The following is a 23,050-nucleotide window of genomic DNA, read 5'->3' on the forward strand; positions in this document are numbered from 1 at the left end:
GGGATTGCCATTAGTTCCATCAGGGTCCACCTGTCTCTGCTTTCCATCCTTCAATTTATAATCATTCACTTTTCTCCAGTCATATGTCACTAAGGTTTTTGAAGGGTTTGGAGCACTTATATCCACAAATAGAAGATCCTATTCCTCCTTGGGACTTGAATCTGGTGGTAAAGCCCATGGGTCCTCTCTTTGAACTGCTGACTACTTGTTGATTGCTCCATCGCTGAATTAAAGTAGCCTTCTTGATGGCAATCACATTCATCAGGAGAATGGGTGAATTATGAGCTGTGATGCTTGACCCTCTAAATAGTCTTCTAACAGGAACAGTGTATACCTATGTCCTTGTCTGAAATTTCTGACCAAACTGATTTCTCACTTCCACATCAGACAATATATTTAACAAATTTCTTTCTTAAGCCTCATGCTCATAAGGATGATGAAAGACTGCGCATATCAGATGTTAGGGGAGCATTAGCATTTTATTTGGACAGGACTAAACCGTTTAAATAGTCTTCACAATTGTTTGTGGCAATTGCAGACAAGAATGAAGGGCTTTCCAGACTCATCTCAAAGAACCTTGTTGTGGATCTCTTCTTATATACATTAGTGCTATGACATGACCATTGTGACTCCATCAAATAGAGTGCTAACTCATTCAACTAATCTCACGTGCCTCTGCAGCCTTTCTAGCCCATATGCCTATTTTATACATTTGTAGAGCGGTACCTTGGTCTTCAGTGCAGACTTTTTCTTCTCATTGTGCCATTTTTCAGTAGTCTAGAAATGACACCAGATTTGGATGTGTAGTCTTTCAGTCGTTATTCAGGTAGATGCCAATCCTGCCTCCAGATTGAAGTGATTATACGTCACCTGAAGTGGACTGGACACATGCAATCACTTGAAGAAAAAACAATTACAAACCTGTTCTGTTTCCGTTGTTCTCTGATATGTATTGAACATATCCATTCCACGTCAGGTGTGCGCACACTCATGTACTGTTGTCGGGGCGGTGCATGTGCCCTCTGCTGCCTCGTGCTGCTGTATGATGATATAAATGGCAGAGCTGCTCCCAACCCTTCTCAGTTCCTTCATACTGGACAGACTCCAATATAGAGGGGAAGGAGAATGCATTGTGGAATGGACATGTGCAGCACATAACTGAGAATAACAGTTAGAACAGGTTAGTAACCATTTTTTTTCCCCTCGAGGAGCAGATATTATGTGAACTGTCATGTGCTATATAGAGCTTACTATTTCTATTTCTGTAATCAGAATCGCTCTACTGACAATCTGTTGTACTGTACTTAGGAAAAGTAGATGTTTTGACGGCACAAACTAGTTACTAAGAAAAGATTTGTATTTTTCATATAAATATTGTATTTATATAAAGATGTGACATCCCTGATAGATCTTGGGTGATTAAGGATCTGGTCCTGCAGTCCTTAACAAAGACAAAACTTCCATTGCAATGAATGGGAATATTAGCTGAATAAGGGATGCATTTATCATCATCTATCCCTCCCTTCTCTATCATCGTCAGCAACTTTATCATTCTTCCGGTGAGACTGATTGATTTGCAATCTTGATATTCCCTGTGATTCCCCCGTCGTCTCTCCCACAAACAGTCCCTAAATCCTACAGTTTTTCTGTTAGAATGTCTGAGAATCCTCCATTTCTCTTTGTTCCCACTGCAAAATCCCCCTTTCCAGGCCCTGATCATTTCTCTCCTACACTATGGAAGTTGCCTCCTCTTTGGCCTTCTGAATTCTCACCTCTGTCCATTCAAAACATCACAGCAAAAACAAAGCAAAATAATCTAACTTGCCCATCACTCCAACCATGCATAGCCCTTTTTCAGGTCTCTTCACCAGCTTTTCTCCCCTTGACAGGTCTCAAAGGTCCACACAACTTAGCTCCTGCCAGATCCGTATGCTTTAGTCTCATTTCACTCCTCCACTTACCTCTTCACTACACCCCCGTTGCCAAATTAACTGCTATGTGTATAGTCGTATACCATTCTTATCCAATTCACCTTCTGTGTCTGGAAATTCTTCTCTGAGCCAGCTCAGGGTGTCTCTTCCCATTGTCCCCTTCACATCCCTCCTTAAAACACAAACCCTACTCCTCCTTTCAGGAAGTGTTGACTGAACTGATGATTAAAAATGGAACCAACAATATATGTTCTCCAAGCATCACCTTTCTGTCTGTCCTGGCTTTTCATCCACGCCCCATCTCCTCCCATGTTTGCTTTGTCCAATTAGTTTGAGAATCCTGCCTTGAAGGTTTCTCAATGTATCTGTAAAGAGCCTAGTGGCATATTTGGTGCTATATAAATTATAAGTAATGATAACTGTACCTTTTTTTTTCTCTGCAAACAAATAGTGCTTCTAAAGCTGCTAATGAGCAGCAATATGGATGGAATTCTGGAAGCTGTTAGAGTCTTTGGCAATCTTTCCCAATACCTTGAGATCTGTGACTTCATCGTACAGAAGAAGGGTAAGTTACTCTTGCATTAGTAATGATTCTGTGTAAGCTCTTTAGATAGCTACCTCTGTCAGTCAGCATGTATAACTCGAAACATACAAGCATATAATATGGCACTGAAAAATCCTATAGCTACAGCATAAACAGCATTTATTGGTTTAATTTAGATGAATATTATTAAAACGTAGATAATGAGTGTGGGAATACATTTTTCTTCACGCAAGAAAAAAAATGTTTGCCCGCAGAAATTGTTTGTTCTTTAAAATAATAATAAATAGTCTTGAAATTTTCCCCTGGCTCCCCAGATTCCTAAAGTTCACTTTGACCAGATATCCTCAATAATTCTGTGTAAAATGAAATTCCAGCTTAAACATTCATAAGGGTTCACATTTGTGGGTCTCTGATTCCCACATGTGACTGTGTGTACAGCATTCTGTGACATGCATCTTAAAACATTTATCACCCTCACCAAGAAGAGCTCCCTTTTGCCTCTGGGTGCGGTGTAAGATGCCAGCATTCTCATCACTTTTTTCCTTTTCATGGTGGAGGAGCTTTAGGGCAAATGCCAGATCTTTGCAATCTGGAGAAAGTATCTTGTAAAAGTTTAACTAAACACTGCCTCTCTCTACATTTCTTGGACTGTAATGGCATTTCTCTCTTATCTGGAGCTCTGCCCCAGGCTAGGAGCATGTTCAGATGTAGCTCTTGCTAAGCCTAAAGGACAAAATGTTCAAACGTCGGTGCCTGACATTAAGTGCCTAAACCCCCTTTTAGGCATCCAGATATAAGTGGCTTGATTTTTTCAGTGGTGATAAGTAAGGCTACGATTTAGTCATAGTATTTTTAATAAGTCATGGACAGGTCAGGAGCAATAAAAAAAAATTCATGGCCCTTGACCTGTCCATGACTTATACTAAAAATATCTGTGATTAAATGGGATGCATTAACAGGTGTGTTGTAAACAAGACACGAGAAGTCATTCTTCCACTCTACTCTGTGCTGGTTAGGCCTCAACTGGAGTATTGTGCGGTTCTGGGCACCGCATTTCAAGAAAGATGTGGAGAAACTGGAGAGGGTCCAGAGAAGAGCAACAAGAATGATTAAAGGTCTTGAGAACATGACCTATGAAGGAAGGCTGAAAGAATTGGGTTTATTTAGTTTGGAAAAGAGAAGACTGAGAGGGGACATGATAGCAGTTTTCAGGTATCTAAAAGGGTGTCATCAGGAGGAGGGAGAAAACTTGTTCACCTTAGCCTCTAATGATAGAACAAGAAGCAATGGGCTTAAACTGCAGCAAGGGAGATTTAGGCTGGACATTAAGAAAAGGTTCCTAACTGTCAGGGTGGTTAAACACTGGAATAAATTGCATAGGGAGGTTGTGGAATCTCCATCTCTGGAGATTTTAAGAGTAGGTTAGATAAATGTCTATCAGGGATGGTCTAGACAGTATTTGGTCCTGCCATGATTGCAGGGGACTGGACTCGATGACCTCTCGAGGTCCCTTCCAGTCCTAGAGTCTATGAATCTATGAATCTATAAATATTGTGGTGGCCACACCAACTGCCAGGGGCCACGGACCACTGGAGCAGCCCCAGAGACAGCAGTCCCCGGGCAGGCGGCCAAAGCAGCCACGGACTCAGCAGCAGTCCCCAGGCATCCAGCTGGAGCAGCTGCAGCTGGTGTGGCTGTCCCTTGGGCCGCTCCTGGTCAGCCCTACTGTCCCCTACAGAAGTCGTGGAGGTCATGGAAAGTGACAGAATACATGACTTCCACGACCTCCGTGACAGACATGGAGCCCTAGTGATAAGCACCTGCAGCTCCTACTGAAGGAAATGGGAGTTCAGCACCTCTGGTGCCCAAAAGATGTATTTATGTACCTAATTTTTAGGTATCACAGTTTGAAAATGTTGCCCCTACGATTCATTCCAATATCAGGATGTACTACTGCTAAATGAAAAATAAATTGCAGTATTGTTTTAGTTTCAGTTTGGCAAAACCAACAGTAAAATTATAGCAACTTAATAGGGAAACACAAATATAAAAGGCAACCAGAATTCCTTTTGGGGGATTAGAGGAATCCATACTCAAACTTCATGGGGTCGTGGCTGATATCCAATCTCAGATTACTCTAGCAACATTACAAACAACATGTCATCAGGTAACACTTTCAGGTAGTTCTGTGTGCTTCAGTTAAATACTTCTTACTGGCCTAAGCATATGAATGTAATAAGTACAGTGCAAGTCCATGTTTCTTGAGGATGATTTTGTTCCTTGCTGTACAATCCAGTATACAAGTACATGATTGCTTTGCTCGATGCCAAACATCAAGATGTCTGCTTTTCTGCCTGTGGAGTTCTGCTAAACCTTACTGTGGATAAGAACAAACGAGCTATACTAAAGGAAGAAGGAGGAATTAAGAAGTAAGTCCGGGGGGAAGAATCCTGATCAGGGATATCAAGTGTCTTGATCACAATGAAGTGGCTTTAGATGATGATTCTATGTTATAAGCAGTTGTTCCCTGTCTGGATTTCTGCTGTATTTTCCCCATTCTCTGGTGTTATGCAAGTGCTTCACCAAGTCTGAGTATGGAATTGTGAAGATGATTTGATAAGAACAATCCAGTTATTGGCAAATAATCTAATTTTATTGTTTAACTTCCAAATGGAAGAAATAAGAAAGCATAATGTATTTTTGTGTACTGTTTTTTGGCACTGAGATACCATTCAGGGTTGACTCCATGTTTCCACACAGTAGATTAGAGTTTGATTCTCCAATTTCAGTATCTTGCTCCTTGGCTTGCTGGAGGTTCAAAGTTCATTAGATATAGTACACTTATCCCATAAGAGGAGTACCATGTATCACCGTGCACCATCTCCTCTAGCAGAGTAAGGAGCAGTTTTGATGTAATCCCAAAAGAGCCTGTAGTAGCATGCTTTTGTGGGCACCCCCTCTGTGTTGCATGGGGTCATCATCTGGCACCTGCTAGGCTCTCTGTAAGCCTGCATCTTCTCCTTCTGCATGTTCTGTGGTTTGGCCTTCCAGCCAAGTCATATGAAAATCTAAACTTCTTCCAGGGCAGCACAAACAAGTCCAAATGAAAGTTCAAAGAAATTTTCAAACTTATAATCCTTCCTCCCCTCTCAGGCTTCACTGTAATTCTCTTGTTGGCTCTACCTCAGGGTTTGCCGAGTTGGAGCCTAATGTGGTCCTGCAGTGTTCATCCTCCATTGTTTCCTGTCTGTTAAACCCCATCCCAGGGCTTCTCTCCACCAGAGACACCTATCTCTTTGGCAATCTTTCTGCGCAGCTGAGCCCCCTCGGTCTACTTATAAAGCATAACTCCACTTCCTCTAGCCAGGAGGCACTTAGTTTATCATACGTCCACCCAGGTGTGGCACATGACTAATTGGGGTTCTCTCCCTTGCCGTCCAGGTGATAGGGTTAAGTCCATCACATAGTCCCATTTAGCTCAGTTTGTGGAGAAGTTATTGCAGGGTTGGTCTGTGGAAGGAAGGTTGCTGATGAGTGAAGGGAGTGCACTTTTAAGAGACAGGAACAACAAATATTCATGAACAAAAACTGTTTAGCTGTCAACTTCTGTTTTCTCCCAGAACAGCATTTCCAGTAGAAAACTGACATTCTAGACAAAATTGCTTACATGAAAAAAATTGCAATATATTAAAAAATAAATATACCTTTAGGGTTCAGTAATGTTTAGGAGAACAAGGTAGTCAAAGCTTAATCAAAACCCTCCTTAATGTTGTCATGGTATCTTTCCCCAATCTGAACCTTAGAGTCCAAAAGTTGGGGTACCAGCATGAATTCCTCTAAGCTTAATTACCTGCTTAGATCTGATAGCTGCCACTAATCAGGACTTGGAGTGCCTGATACACTCTGGTCCCCCCAGATCCAGGGGGTCTGGGACCCCCAAGACCCAGACCCCCTGGATCTTAACACAAGGAAAGTAAACTCTTTCCCTCACCAGTGCCTCTCCTAGGCTTTCCCTCCCTGGGTTACCCTGGAAGATCACTGATTCAAACTCCTTGAATCACAACATAGAGAAATCAGGTTTGTTCCCCCCCCTTCTCTTCCCCTCCAGGTGTTCCCTCCCTGGGCTCCTGGAGAGATAGACAGATTCAAGCTCCGTGAATCTAAAACAAAGGGATTCCACCCTTCTCCCCTCCCTTCTCCTTCCCTGTTAAGTACAGACTCAATTCCCTTGAGCCTCAACAAGGGGAAAAAATCAGAAAAGTCTTAAAAGCAAAACTTTTAATAAAAAGAAAGAAAAAAATAAAAGGTGTCTCTGTAATTTAGATGATAAAAGTTACAGGGTCTTTCAGCTTATAGACACTAGAAAGAAGCTTCCCCCCAGCAAATACAATTTAAAATACTTCCAGCAAACTACACATTTGCAAGTACAGAAAACAAAAGACTATAACTGCCTTTTCTATTAAATACTCACTATTCTGAATATATAAGAGACTGTAGCAGGGAGATTGGCAAGAAACCTGGTTGCACGTCTAGTCCCTTCCAGGACCCAGCGAGAACAAAGCAAAACCCAAAAACACAAACAAAGGCTTCCCTCCACCGAGATTTGAAAGTATCTTGTCTCCTCATTGGTCCTCTGGTCAGGTGTCCGGTTCACTGTTTAACTCTTTACAGGTAAAAGAGACATTAACGCTTAACTATCTGTTTATGACAAATGTGGACTCCAAACTTCTTGCAGCTAGTTAGCCCAGCCCTGCCGTGAGGCCTCCAACATAGATTCATCCAGCCAGACCTCTTGTTAAAGCAAGAACTATCTTGCTTGTATAAACTCTTACAGTCCAGCCTATTTTACTAAAGAGCCACTGCTTTGGTGGTAATGCTGGCAGCTGCGTTCTTCTCTGAGGGTGTGACTTCACTGCAAAGTTAGCCTGGGCTGTTACTGGGTGTTGCCCCAACCCATCTCCCATCCACACACATAAACCTCTCACACCTCTTAGTGGTGCCTTGAACCCATGATGGCTGGCAGAGATAGATGTATGGGTTAGAGCCTGGGTTCTGCTTTCACTCAGGCTGGTAACCTGTATATTTTTCATTGAGGGTACAGGCTAAGACATTTGAATACTGATAGTTCTCCGGTGCCTTCCCACAATTCCCCTTGCGTGCCCAGGAGGACAGACACGTCCTCCCATAATTCACTGGAAAAGAATCAGAGGCTCAGCTGCCTGTAGTACAAAGAACCCTGGGAAATACTCCCAGAATCCTAGTGATACACACAGGGGACAGTAGCATCAGTGAAGACACACAAACTCATGTAGGGCATTGCAGTGCCTGTTCACACCTGGGTACTCAGACCTGGGTGCCAATCACCTGGACTAACTGTACAGTGAAGACACCCTTAGGGTGCATCTACCCTAAGTGAGGAAGCCATTTCAGAGGTTTCGTTACATGAAGTGGTTTGTTGCATCTTTTTAACCATTTAGAGCAGCCACAAAATACTGGTTTTGGCAGAACCATTCTCATGTATCAACACACAGCACAACTTACAACAGTGGTTCTACTAATGCATTTTAGGATTTATGAAGCACCTCTACCACAGCGTCCAGCACATTTGTCAGGCACCATGCAAACTAATATACAAAGTACTGCAGTAAGGACTGGTTCTATGGTCCCATTATTTGGAGTGGAAAGAGTGGGTATTTTGGGGGCCCTGGATGTCATTTATTCAAGAAAACAACCTTCCAGGAGAATAGGGGCTAATTAGACCTTTGGAAAATTATAGATTTTAAGAGTTTAAAAAAGTAAAAATTGGCTACTATTTCAGTATTTTGCTGTGATTTATAATTTATATAAAGAATGAAGACTCTCTAGTCTGATGCTGTTTTAAGTATAACTTTCCCTGTCAGACCTGGGGTGGGGGAAATCCAAAATTAAAACAGAATTAAATGTAATATTGATAATGTTGCTTTTTATGATACATGTCATACTAAAAGGCAAGGGAGATAGAGTTTATACATTGCACCTAATTTATGAATTATTTCTGCTGATAACCCCAAGTGCATGGTTTAAGCATATCTGTTAACGTGCTTTAATTACATAAGAATATAAAAATGGCTATAATGAGTCAGACAAAGGCCACTGCCAGACACTTCAAAGGGAATAAACAGAACAGGGCAAGCATCAAGTGATCCATCCCCTGTCATCCAGTCCCTGCATCTGGCAGTCAGAGGCTTAGGGACAACCAGAGCATGGGGTTGCATCCCTGATCATCGTAGCTAATAGCCATTGTTGGATCTATCCTCCATGAATTTAGCTAATTCTTTTCATAACATCCCCTGGCAACATGTTCCACATATTAACTGTGCATTCTGAGAAGAAAGACTTCCTTTTGTTTGTTTTATACCTGCTGCCTATTAATTTCTTTGGGTTACCCCTGGTTCTGATGTTATGTGAAAGGGTAAATAACTCTTCCTTATTCCCCTACTCCAGACCATTCATGATTTTATAGATTAAAAAAAAAATTGGAGATATACCAATATCCTAGAACTGGAAGGGACCTTGAAAGGTCATCGAGTCCAGCCCCCTGCCTTCACTAGCAGGATATCTCTATCATATCCCCCCTTAGTCACCTCTTTTCCAAGTTGAACAGTCAAAGTCTGTTTAATCTCTCCTCGTATAGAAGCTGTTTCATACCCTTAATCACTTTTATTGTCCTCCTCTGTACCTTTTAATTTCTAATGTATGTTTTTGAGGAGGGGTGAGCAGAACTGCATGCAGTATTCAAAGGGTGGCGTACCATGGATTTATATAGAAGCATTACAATTTTTTCTGTCTGATTTATTTACCCCTTTTCTAATGGTTCCTAACATTCACTTAGCTTTTTTGACTGCCGCTGCACATTGAGCAGATGTTTTCAGAGAACTATCCATGATGACTCAAAGATCTCTTTTTTGAGTGGTAACAGCTAATTTACACCCCATCATTTTATATGTATAATTGGGATAATATTTTCCAGTATTCATTACTTTGCATTTATCAGCATTGAATTTCATCTGATGTTTTGTTGCCCCATCACCCAGCTTTGTGTGATCCCTTTGTAATTCTTCATAGTCTGCTTTGAACTTAATTATCTTGAGCAATTTTGTATTGTCTGCAAACTTTGCTACTTCACTGTTTACCCCCTTTCCAGATCATTTATAAATATATTGAACAGCACTGATTCCAGTATAGATCCCTGAAACGGATCCCCGGGAATGGGAAACACCATTATTTACCTCTCTCCATTCTGAAAACTAGCCATTTATTACTGCCTTTTCTTTCCTGTATTTTTACCAATTACTGATGCACAAGAGGACTTTCCCCCCACCCCATATCTCATGACTGCCTAGTTTGCTTAAGAGCCTTTGGTGAGGGACCCTGTCAAAGGTTTTCTGAAAGTCCAGGTACACTAGATACACTGGATCACCCTTGTTCACATGTTTGTTGACTCCTTCAGAGAATTCCGATAGATAGGTAAGGCATGATTTCCCTTTACAAAAGCTGTGATGACCTTTCCCCAACACATCATGTTCATCCATGTGTCTGATAATTCTGTTCTTTACTATAGTTTCAACCAGTTTGCCTAGTACTAAAGTTAGGCTTACCAGCTTGTAATTGCCAGGATCACCTCTAGAGCCTTTTTAAAAAATTGGCGTCACATTAGCTGTCCTCCAGTCATCTGGTACAGAAACTGATTTACATGATAGGTTACATACCAGAGTTAGTAGTTCTGCAGTTTTGTACATGAGTTCCTTCAGAACTCTTGTGTGAATACCATCTGGTCCTGGTGACATATTACTGTTTATTTAATCATTTTATTCCAAAACCACCTCTGTTGACTCCTCAGTCTGGGACAGTTCCTCAGATTTGTCACATAAAAAGAATAGCTCAGGTGTGGGAATTTCCCTCACATTCTCTAAAGTGAAGACCAATGGCCTTGTCTTCTTTAAGTGCTCCTTTGGCATCTCACTCATCCAGTGACCTCACTGATTGTTTGGTAGGCTTCCCTGCTTCTGAGGTTTTGTTTTTGTTTTGCTGTTAGTGTTTGAGTCTTATGGTACTTGCTCTTCAAATTATCTTTTTGGCCTGTTTTATATTATATATATTTGAAAATCCTCCAAATGGAATCTGCTTATGTAGCAAACAAAACACCAGTAACTGATGAGTTAAACCAGAAATCAATTAGTGGCCTGAAATAGTAAAGTAAATAATCATAAATTTAAAAATTTGCAAAATAGTTCACCCTGTATGCAGATAGAATCACTACAAAACAATTTTTCTTCCCTTTTGTGGTTGCAAAAGTATTAATCAGTTCTGTGAAGTCCAACTGCTTTCCAACTCGACTTTCAATAGACAATAGAGCTAAAGCACTCAATTTCTCCTATGACATTTGAGACTATAAATAGGTCTTTCTGATTCATAGATTCATAGACTCTAGGACTGGAAGGGACCTCGAGAGGTCATCGAATCCAGTCCCCTGCCCTCATGGCAGGACCAAATAATGTCTAGACCATCCCTAATAGACATTTATCTAACCTACTCTTAAATATCTCCAGAGATGGAGATTCCACAACTTTCCTAGGCAATCTATTCCAGTGTTTAACTACCCTGACAGTTAGAAACTTTTTCCTAATGTCCAACCTAAATCTCCCTTGCTGCAGTTTAAGCCCATTGCTTCTTGTTCTATCATTGGAGGCTAAGGTGAACAAGTTTTCTCCCTCCTCCTGATGACACCCTTTTAGATACCTGAAACTGCTATCATGTCCCCTCTCAGTTTTCTCTTTTCCAAACTAAACAAACCCAATTCCTTCAGCCTTCCTTCATAGGTCATGTTCTCAAGACCTTGAATCATTCTTGTTGCTCTTCTCTGGACCCTCTCCAATTTCTCCACATCTTTCTTGAAATGCGGTGCCCAGAACTGGACACAATACTCCAGCTGAGGCCTAACCAGCGCAGAGTAAAGCGGAAGAATGACTTCTCGTGTCTTGTTTACAACACACCTGTTAATGCATCCCAGAATCACGTTTGCTTTTTTTGCAACAGTATCACACTGTTGACTCATATTAAGCTTGTGGTCTACTATGACCCCTAGATCTCTTTCTGCATACTCCTTCCTAGACAGTCTCTTCCCATTCTGTATGTGTGAAACTGATTGTTCCTTCCTAAGTGGAGCACTTTGCATTTGTCTTTATTGAACTCATCCTGTTTACCTCAGACCATTTCTCCAATTGTCCAGATCATTTTGAATTTTGACCCTGTCCTCCAAAGCAGTTGCAATCCCTCCCAGTTTGGTATCGTCCGCAAACTTAATAAGCGTACTTTCTATGCCAACATCTAATCGTTGATGAAGATATGAACAGAACCAGTCCCAAAACAGACCCCTGCGGAACCCCACTTGTTATACCTTTCCAGCAGGATTGGGAGCCATAACAACTACTCTCTGAGTACGGTTATCCAGCCAGTTATGCACCCACCTTATAGTAGCCCCATCTAAATTGTACTTTCCTAGTTTATCTATAAGAATATGATGCGAGGACCGTATCATATCTTGGAGATCTTGGAGGAAAGAGCCTTCAGCTGGAAGCTACAGTACTAGGAATTGATAAATACATGAGATATACTGTGTAAACATTGGGAAATACTAAGTGCAGTTTGTTTTAATGATAAAGTCAGAATCTAACGCAGAGTTTTAACTTCAGCTTTATTCAAAATACATTTTAATGTCACAGTTTATCCACTAGGTTAGCTGATAAGTCTGCTTCAGTTGTAGCCAATTCTTTACATGCTTTTTCCAGAGAGTCATACATCAAGTTGGGAAGTATATGTAAGAAGTCATACATAGCTAAAATTCCTTAAACCTGCTGTAAATTTCTGAAATGACAGTGTTCAGAACTGACTTTAAAAAATCAGTCCCAAACTTCTCTTTTGTATCCATTTCACCATCAGCTCCTCTATCTTCAGATAACTATTTCTTTCTCCCCCTTGAGTGAATAACTGGAAATGCTCATTCTACATCCAAGTCAGGTGCCATTTCTTTGGCTTTCTCAAGTGCTGTATCGAAACCTGTTTCATGATAATTGTGGAAGCTGCTGCTTCTGCTGTTTGTATTAATCTGCATGCCGTACTAACATTCATATCATTTCCCTGAAACTGCTTGTTCTTCTTCGAGTGCTGTCCCTGTGGGTGCTCCACTCTAGGTGACAGTGCGTCCCGGCGCTGTTGATCGGAGATTTTCGGTAGCAGTGCCTGGTTGGGGCGCACGCACCCAGGTGGTATCTCCCGTCTAGTTGGAATCTTCCTGAGTGTGTGCGCCCCACACCCTCCTCAGTTACTTCTCAACCGTCCTCGGCTGAAGACGGGACTCGGGGCAGTGCTACTTTCTCTTCTCTAATCTCTATAGGAAACAGTAACAAAGAACATAGAAATAATTATTAATTACTTCCCAGTTGTTTCCCTTCCTTTAGTATAGTTACATAGTTAGTTACTTTGTTTAAAAAAAAACAAAAAACCCTCAGGCTTGTCTCCCATTGAGACTCTCTTCTCTAACTCATAATGCCAGGACCTTCAGGTTTCAAAAGATGCATCTCCTGTCAGGACTCCATGCCACGCTCAGATGGCCACTCTCATTGTGTGAAGTGCCTGGGGACACCCACATCCCCGCGAAGTGCCTCCATTGTGTGAGCCTCAAGTCAAGAGCTCATCGTGACAGGGATCTGCGCCTCAAGATCATCATGATGGAAAAATCCCTGCAGCCGCTGTCGGAGACGGGAAAGGTAGAACCCGCTCCCACACACTCCCTAGCCAGATCGGAACCGGTGGGGAGCGTTGCTTCACCCTCTCTGGAGCAGAGGCAAGAAGCTCAGCAGTCTCACAAACGAGACGCTAACAAGGGTAGGGGGTCTCCAGCGAGATCCCTAACCCCTGTGCTGACAGCCCAAAAGACAGCTGTTTCAGCCTCTCCTAATGCCTCAGCAACCGCTCTGACAGAGCTTAGAGGCAGGGACCAGACCTCCAGTGCGGGGAAGGCACCTACTGACTCAGTCCCCTCAGCGCCGCAAACGACTGCGGCACTGACACCTCACTGCTCTTTGGCACCGAGGAAGGCTACAGCACCGGCACCACGTTCCTCCTCGGCACCGGCACCGGCCGCGGTGCTGGCAGCGCGTTCGGTTCCGACACCCAGAACGGCTGCGGCACTTACAGCCTGGTCAATTTCAGCGCTAAGAGTGGCTGCGGTGCCGCCAGCGCGCTCTGCCTCAGCGACGAAAATAGCTGCAGTGCCGACAGCGCGATCAGCCTCGGCCCGCGCACCAGCAGCAGACCCCCTACAGAGCACCTGTAGGCTCAACACAGCAGGACACTCTCTGCCACTCTCTCCTACTAAAGAACCAGAGCAGAGAGAAGGCTTAGATCAGCCTAGAGAGCAGGAGCAACAGCTTCTCACTCAAAGTGACCTTCTAGTGCCACCTGAGCCTCACTCTCCGCTCCTAGACACAGAGGACTCCTTTCTGGACCTGCCACTTTCTCCACCTGAACTGGCTTTCACCAACGGTGACCTTGAGCTATAGCAGCAAGCGGAGTTCTCCCCTCCTGCTTCTCCTCCACAGGCACCTTTACCACCTCAGGTTACAGCTCAAGCCCAGCAGCCTCAGTTTCCCTATGTTGCCCCCCCGTGGGCGATGCCTGGGTTCTCCTACCCCATGCCTTGGCCTCAGTGATACCCGTGGCAGAATCCTCCTACCAATCATCTTCCTTCGGTGCCTCAATCTCCTGCTCCGTCCACTTCCAGGGTGCCTGAGCCTCCTCCAGCGTCTGGGATCTATGCACCATATCCTGACTCGCCTAGCCCTAACTCTCCATTAGCCTCAGATGAAGCCATCCTCCCTCCACCTCCACAGTCCATGGACGACTGCAAACAATTTCAAGAGCTTTTCAGGAGAGTTGCAATCAGTCAGGATATCCCCTTAGAAGAGGTTCAGGAGAATCAGCACAAACTCCTCAAAATTCTTCAACCATCTGCGCCCTTGAAAATCACGCTCCCTATAAATGAAGCACTCATGGAGCCAGCTGACACCCTCTGGCAAACCCCAGCTTCTCTAGTACCAACTTGTAAGAAGATCGAACGTAAATACTACGTTCCTGCAAAGGATGCAGACCTCCTATTTTCTCATCCACCACCGAACTCTCTTGTCATTGATGCAGTTACACAGCGAACTAAACAGTCACAATATCGACCAACCCCACAAGACAAGGACCTTAGACGCCTTGATGTCCTGGGCCGCAAGGTTTATACATCCTCTACGGTACAGTTCAGGATTGCAAACTATTCTGCTCTCCTCGCCAGCTATGATTTTGATAATTATAATAAGCTTCTCGAATTTGCCTCATACATCCCAGAGGACAGAAGAGCAGACTTCAAATCAATCCTGTCTGAGGGACAACTGATCTCCAGAACGGCCCTACAAGCGTCCTTAGACACAGCGGACACAGCAGCCTGTACCACTGCAACTGCTGTGGTTATGCACAGAGTCTCATGGCTCTCTGCGTCAGGCATTCCTAAAGAGCTCCAGACCAAAGTGGAGGACCTCCCCTTTGATAAGGACAAACTCTTTTCGAAAAAAACTGATGAACTCCTCCACACCATGAAAGATTCGAGAGCGACACTGCGCACCCTGGGCATTCACCCATCACTTCCCAGGAGACAACGATACCAACCATACCAAAGACCACGCACACATCAGTACTATCGCCCTCAATCCAGATCATATGACGCAACTAGGAATCGTACTAGACCTCCCAAACGCAGACAAAATCAAAATCAAGCCACAACTTCCATCCACCAGACAATAAACAACAGTTTTGAAGCTTTGGTCGAGGGTCTGCACAACCACCCCTTGATTCCACCACTTACCTGTCCATTTGGCCACCGCCTCCAGTATTTCCAGCATGCTTGGCAGCGGATTACACAGGACCGTTGGGTCCTCGAAATAGTTCGGACCGGTTACTCCATCCCGTTCATATCCTACCCTCCTACTCTTTCCCCTTCCCCGTCCCTCTTCAGGGACCCTTCTCATGAACAGTTACTTCGCACAGAAATGGCACACCTTCTGCAACTAGGCGCAGTGGAACCTGTGCCGACGCAACACCAAGGGACAGGGTTCTACTCCCATTACTTTCTAACGCAGAAGAAAACCGGGGGATGGAGGCCTATACTAGACCTACGCCGACTGAACAAATTTGTGAGGACACAAAGATTCAAGATGGTCACATTGGGCACAATAATACCTGCATTGGATCAAGGGGACTGGTTCACAGCCCTCGACCTACAAGATGCTTACTTCCATATATCAATACATCCAGCTCACAGATGCTTCCTATGATTCACAATCGGTCAGGATCACTTCCAATACAGAGTTCTCCCTTTTGGACTCTCCACAGCTCCAAGAGTTTTTTCCAAGACCCTAGCCGTGGTTGTGGCTCACCTCCACAAACACGGGGTCACACTTTTCCCCTACCTGGATGATTGCCTAATCGGGGCGACTCCTATGGCGAGACACTTCAAGCCACGTGCTTCGCCATCTCCATTTTTCACAACCTAGGCCTCCAAATAAACATTAAAAAATCTACCCTGATACCTATGCAACAGATCAAATTCATTGGAGCTCATCTCGACTCAACCCAGAGCAGGGCCTCGCTCCCATACAACAGATTCCTCGCTATCACGCAGCTCGTACATACGCTCTCTATTCGTCCCAGGACGCAAGCGAGAATCTGCCTACAGCTCCTTGGTCACATGGCAGCTACCACCTTCGTGGTTCAACAGGCCAGGCTACATATGCGATGCCTCCAGGGCTGGCTCAACTCCAGTTTCAAACCCAGCAGACATCCCTTAGGGATGCTGCTAACTCCTCCACCTCATGTTATAGCTTCCCTACAATGGTGGACAAGTCCAGAAAACCTCTGCACAGGGGTTTCCTTCCAGCAACGATCCCCAATGCTCATGCTCACCACGGATGCTTCCCTGATTGGTTGGGGAGCGCATCTAGGGGAACACAGGGCACAAGGCCGGTGGTCTGCATCAGAGACACATCTACACATAAATCTCTTAGAGCTCACAACAGTGAGGAAAGCATGCCTTCATTTTCTTCCCCTCATAAAGAACAAATACCTGCGAGTCTTAACAGACAACATAGCATGTATGTATTACATAAACAGACAAGGGGGAGCATGATCACATTCCCTCTGCATGGAAGCCATTTGACTATGGAATTGGTGCATATGACATCGAATACAGATCATCGCTTCCTATCTACCAGGCTGTCACAACACGACTGCCGACGCACTCAGCAGACACTTCTCAATGGAACACGAATGGGAACTGCACCCCACAGTACTCCAACAGCTCTTCTCCCACTGGAGCACGCCGTCCATAGATCTCTTTGCCACGACTCGAAACCGGAAATGTCCTCTGTTTTGCTCCAGGGCGGGACTCGGGATTGCATCCTTAGGGGATGCATTCCTCATCCCATGGAACAACTGCCTCCTGTACGCCTTCCCACCTATCCCTCTACTACACAGGGTTCTTCGGAAGATCGCGGACAACAAGGCCCGGGTCATCCTTATTGCCCTGGCTTGGCCAAGACAGACGTGGTACCCCTACCTTTTCTGCATGTCCTCCCGTCACCTATGGGCTCTCCCCAACAGACCAGACCTCCTTTACCAGGACAATGGACAAGTCCTTCACCCCCAGCTCCAAAAGCTCCACCTCCAAACCCATGAACTAGCCTGTTCCGAGCACGTCCAACATGTCCTCTTGCACAGTAGGAGAGACTCCACTCGTAAAACCTACCTGCAGAAGTGGAGACGTTTCGCTCTTTGGTGCTCGCATAACCATTTAGCACCCAATAATGTGACCCTCCCTAACATTCTAGAATACCTCCTGAAACTAAAACAAGACGGACTCTCGATCAGCTCCATCAAAGTACACCTGGCGGCGCTTACCACCTTCCATGACCTATTGGATGGGTACTCACTCTTTACACACCCCACCATTAAACGCTTTCTCACTGGTCTGCAAAATCTTTACCCTGAAATTCAACAGTGGCTACGTGGAATCTTAACCTCGTACTTCATGCCCTCATGAAACCTCCATTTGAGGCCTTGGCTACCTCCTCTCACCTCCATATGTCCATGAAGGTGGCTTTCCTAGTCGCCATAACATCAGCGAGGAGAGTTGGTGAAATGAGTGCCCTCATGGCCCACCCTCCCTACACAATCTTCTCCAAAGATAAAGTCACTTTGAAACCACATCCTAAATTTCTTCCAAGATGGTGTCAACCTTCCACCTCAACCAACCTATATACTTACCTACTTTCTATCCCAAACCTCACAAAACTCCGCAGGAAGCAACCCTGCATACTCTCGATGTGAGGAGAGCAATTGTCTTTTATTTAGAACGGACTAAACCATTTCGCAAGTCTCCACAACTCTTCGTTTCCATTGCCGAAAGATCAAGGGGCACGGCTATCTCTAAACAATGTCTATCCAAGTGGATCTCTGACTGCATCAGATCCTGTTACCGCGCGAAGAATCTTCAACCGCCCGATAACATTAGAACTCATTCCACTAGAGCCATGTCGGCATCCATTGCCTTCTTACACAACATTCCCATTCCTGATATCTGCAAGGCAGCTACATGGTCATCTGAACACACGTTTGCAAAACACTATGCTGTCGCGCAAGATACCACGGCAGATGCAATAGTAGGCCATACAGTACTATCTTCAGTACTCCCTGCCGCATCTCCAAAGTCCCACCAACCTTAGTGGGTACTGCTACACATTCACCTAAAGTGGAGCACCCACAGGGACAGCACTCGAAGAAGAAGAGAAAGTTACTCACCTTGCAGTAACTGAAGTTCTTCGAGATGTGTGTCCCTGTGTGTGCTCCACTCCCTGCCCTCCTCCCCTCTACTTTGGAGTACTAGTATGATGCTCCACGGTAGAGAAGGAACTGAGGAGGGTGTGGGGCGCACGCACTCAGGAAGATTCCAACTAGACGGGAGATACCATCTGGGTGCGTGCGCCCCAACCAGGCACTGCTACCGAAAATGTCCAATCAACAGCACCGGGACGCACTGTCACCTAGAGTGGAGCATCCACAGGGACACACATCTCAAAGAACTTCAGTTACTGCAAGGTGAGTAACTTTCTCTTCGTTGTGCTGATTTTGTTCAACACCTTGTACCACACAGTGAGGGCTACCATGAAAGAATAAGTAGATCGTTTATCTTGCAGTCATTTTGCCTCTCAGCAAACCATATCATTAGAGGTACAATTATGTAGCTCCAGTAGTGCATCACGGAGCTGGGAGAGCTGTTGATTAATAGCTTTTACAGACCTATGTGTGCCTCCCATCTTTTTTTCAGCCAGAGGTTTCAGGGAAATAGACACGTGTTTGTTTTTGTTTTTAAACATATCCCACCTTTTAGGAGAGCCACTAAACAACAGTATACCAAATAATTGTTGGATTCAAGGGAAAAAGCAGCGAGCATCAGAAATCAGCAAATCCCAGTTGTGATACAGGCCATATATGTAGATATGGCATAGGAATGCACTTTCCTAATTTGTGCCTGCAAACCCTTGCGCTTGTCCCTCCTGTTGAGCCATTATCATAACATTGGGCTTTGCAGTCTGTTATTTTAAGTCCCATGTGTTCTAGCTGCTTTAAAGTAGTTTCAGCAAGCTCTGCTCTGGAAGGCCCTTTGACATTCAGGAATGTAAGAAAGGTCTCTTTAGTAGATGCTGTTTCTTCATGCACTTCTGCATTCCGAAGAGTTAGAGATATTTTTTCCAGATGAAAACAATCCAGTGTACAGTTGAGCAACAGTGCATCTTTTTTTTTTGTTGCAGTTTTCACTTCCATCAGAATTTGTTGTCTAATTTTTGGACCCAACAGTTGAGATAACCCATTCTGGGTGTCTTTACTAGATAATCATAGGCCTGGAAGGAACTTTGAGAAGTCATCTATTCCAGTGGCTCTCAACCTTTCCAGACTATTGTACCCCTTTCAGGAGTCTGATTTGTCTTGCGTACCCCCAAGTTTTCACTTCACTTAAAACTACTTGCTTACAAACCCAATATAAAAATACCAAAGTATCAGCCAGACTATTACTGAAAAAATGCTGACTTTCTCATTTTATCATATAATCCATAAAATAAATCAATTGGAATATAAATATTGTACTTACATTATAGTGTATAGTATATAGAGCTGTATAAACAAGTAACTGAATGAAATATAAGTTTATACTAACTTCACTAATGGTTTTCTGGGAAGCCTATTGTAAAATGAAGTAAATATCTAGATGACTTGATGTACCTCCTGGAAGTCCCCTATGTATCCCCAGGGGTACAGGTAACCATGGTTGAGAACCACTGATCAAGTCCAATCCCCTGCACTCGTGGCAGGATTAAGTATTATATAGACCATCCCTGACAGGTGTTAGTCTAAGCTGCTCTTAAACATCTCCAGTGATGGAGATTCCACAACCTCCCTAAGCAATTTATTCCAGTGCTTAACCACCCTGACCATTAGAAAGTTTTCCCTAAAGTCCAATCTAAACCGCCCTTGCTGCAATTTAAGCCTAGAATTCACATTTCCACCTGCCTTCACTTTATCCAAATGACCTGCCAAAACAGGATTATACTTAGGGTACATCTACACTACCCGCCGATCCGGCGGGTAGTGATTGATCCCCAATCACTCTGCCATCGACTCCTGTACTCCACTGTGGTGGGAGGCAGAAGCAGACGCAACGGGGGAGCAGTGGCAGTCGACCCTGCGCTGTGAGGACACGAGGTGAGTCAACCTAAGATGCATGGACTTCAGCTATGCTATTTTCGTAGCTGAAATTGTATATCTTAGGTCCATATCTCCCCCACCCACCTGCCCCACTATAGAACAGGTCTTCATAACACAAACCCTCTCAGGAACTATCCATTCCATCTATCTCCCAGGTGTTCATCATCACCTGAAAATGGCAGATTTGTCTCACCAAGAAATAGGGTGACATGTAGAAATTGCTGCAATATGAAATGCCAGCAGTGTTTCTTTCCTTTCATTTCCGCTGCAGCTTTTCATCAGCAGTCAACAGAATTCTTGAGACACTGTGCAGTTCTTTCTAGGCTAAGGAGCAGTTCATATGACCTTCATGCTTCCTTGGTTTAGGCTCCAACTTTTTCCAGTCTGACATACCGTTTATGAAAGCTTCTTCATGATGTTTAGATGGCCTGGGAGCTGCTATGGCAAACTGATAGCATGGAAAACAGAACAGCCTTTTCACTGCACAGGAACACACCATCCAGCTTCGACTGACAGATTTGCCATAGCTAGTACTCTTTCATAGTGTTGATCAGTGAAATGTCTGCCATGCTGCTGTGGAAAATTTAAAATTCCATATGTCATTTGAATAGGTCCTTTCTCAACAAGATAATGGATGGAATCTGAAAGTTCATGGGGACATGTGGCCATAGTACTGGATCTTGGCCGAGGTTGTCTTGGGACTTCTTCCTGGACACATATCTTCATGACCAATAGGAACTGATGACTCATTGAAATTGTCAGTGCTACTTCCCCCAGTGCTAGAAGTTGCAGATGTGTTCATCTCAGGTTCCCTTCTGAATTTTTAGTGCAGGCAGATACTCTGGCCACTGCTGCACTTGATTCCTAAATTATCTTTTTCCTTCCCAGAAGGACTGGAAAAAGCCTAGGACCAAAATTCCACTTTACAACTAGGCTGGCCTGCTGATGTTGCATAGTATCACCTCTGGTGCTTTTTGCTTTTGCTGACAGTTATTTTCACTTTTTGATGGTAGATAGTTGCAGGTTCCCATTTTAACAGCACTTCTGTTAATGACAACTTTCTATTAATGGAAATATTTCGCCTGGAACCAAATCCATCCAACTGACTGCAATGTTAATTGTTTTGGATATTGGCAGGCTTGTTGTTTATTGGCGACTTTTTTTTTATGTGCAGCTCTGTGAGCCCCCAGCATTCCCCCTTCACATGGAAAGCCTGGTCACAGGCAGGGCCCGATACTGGTGGTGGGCATGGGCTAATGTTTCACATCTAAACCAAGAGGTTTTACTTCTTTTAATATGAATTCAGCTCAGCGGTTTCAGATGAATTTCACTTTGAGTTGTGGGACCAAATGAACCCCAAATTTCAAAGCCCCACTCTTCAGACAGTGCAAGCCCAACAGGATCAAAACTGAAAATAAGGGTCCAAATCCTGTGGTGTGTCTCAGGAAACAGCACAAAAGCAGCAACTTGGGAACTTGAACTCTGAGAGTAGCCAGATATGCTGATTCTTCAGGATCCTGGGGCTCTTCCTTCTCTGACATACAGCTCGAAAGGAAGCAAAGGGCTTGATACTGATTTCTTGTTCTTCAATTAGCAGTAGCTAGATAGAATGATTCTTTCCCCAGGATTGATATTACATATTGTCAAGGTTTCTTTCCCCAGTTTGAACATTAACACTTCTAAGCTTAATTACTAGCTTAGATCTGGTACGCTGCCACCAGCCAGAATTTAGTGTCTAGCACACTTTCTGTTCCCCCAAAACCTTCCCTGGGGAACACAGATTCAAACCCCTTGGATCTTAAAACAAGGAGAAATTAACCATCCTCCGTCCTTTCCCCGCAGACTTTCCCCTCCCTGGGTTGCCTTGAGAGGCTTCACACCAATTCAAACTCCTTGGATCTTAAAACAAGGAGGAATTAACCATCCGCCCTCCTTTCCCCCCCCCAATCCCTGGTGAGTTCAGACCCAATCCCCTTGGATCTTAAAACAAGGAAAATCAATCAGATTCTTAAAAGAAAGCTTTTAATTAAAGAAAGAAAAAAGTAAAAATTATCTCTGTGAAATCAGGATGGAAAATGCTTTACAGGGTACTCAGATGCATATAGGCCAGAGGGACGCCCCCCAGCCTTAGTTACAGCAAACAGAGGTAAAAATCCTTCCAGCAAAAAGAAACATTTACATGTTGAGAAAACAAACATAAGACTAATCCGCCTTGCCTGGCTATTACTTACAATTTTGACACATGAAAGACTGATTCAGAAAGATTTGGAGAGCCTGGATGTACGTCTGCTCCCTCTTAGTCCCAAGAGCGAACAACGAACAAAACAAAAAGCACAAACAAAGACTTCCCTCTACCAAGATTTGAAAGTATCTTGTCTCCCTATTGGTCCTCTGGTCAGGTGTCAGCCAGGTTTACTGAGCTTCTTAACCCTTTACAGGTAAAAGACACATTAACCCTTAACCATCTGTTTATGACACATTCGGTCATAAGTGGGGTGTCACACAGGGTGATTGGCCCCTTTTAAGGAGAGATGGGGCTAGCCACACCTGTGCCATAATTAATTAGCTGCTTCCCAGTCTGAGAGGACAGAACTAAGGAGGGTCAGGTGACAGCTTAATGGACTCCTAGGCCTTATGAACGAACTAAAAGATCAGTCTGTAGTGGAACTACAGGGAATGG

The 23,050-nt window shown here is 44.0% G+C and overlaps 1 protein-coding gene across 1 annotated transcript in view; it reads left to right on the plus strand.

Moving 5' to 3' along the window:
- Positions 1-23,050, plus strand: part of ARMC2 (armadillo repeat containing 2) — a 137,803-nt gene that overhangs the window by 103,962 nt on the left and 10,791 nt on the right. Inside the window, exons 15-16 of the mRNA XM_030556072.1 lie at positions 2,383-2,496; positions 4,772-4,904. Of these exons, the coding sequence (XP_030411932.1) occupies positions 2,383-2,496; positions 4,772-4,904 (247 nt within the window). The remainder of the gene's footprint in view (positions 1-2,382; positions 2,497-4,771; positions 4,905-23,050) is intronic.

The sequence above is a fragment of the Gopherus evgoodei genome, chromosome 3, assembly GCF_007399415.2.
Source record: "Gopherus evgoodei ecotype Sinaloan lineage chromosome 3, rGopEvg1_v1.p, whole genome shotgun sequence".
In the NCBI taxonomy this organism is placed as follows: Eukaryota; Metazoa; Chordata; order Testudines; family Testudinidae; genus Gopherus; species Gopherus evgoodei.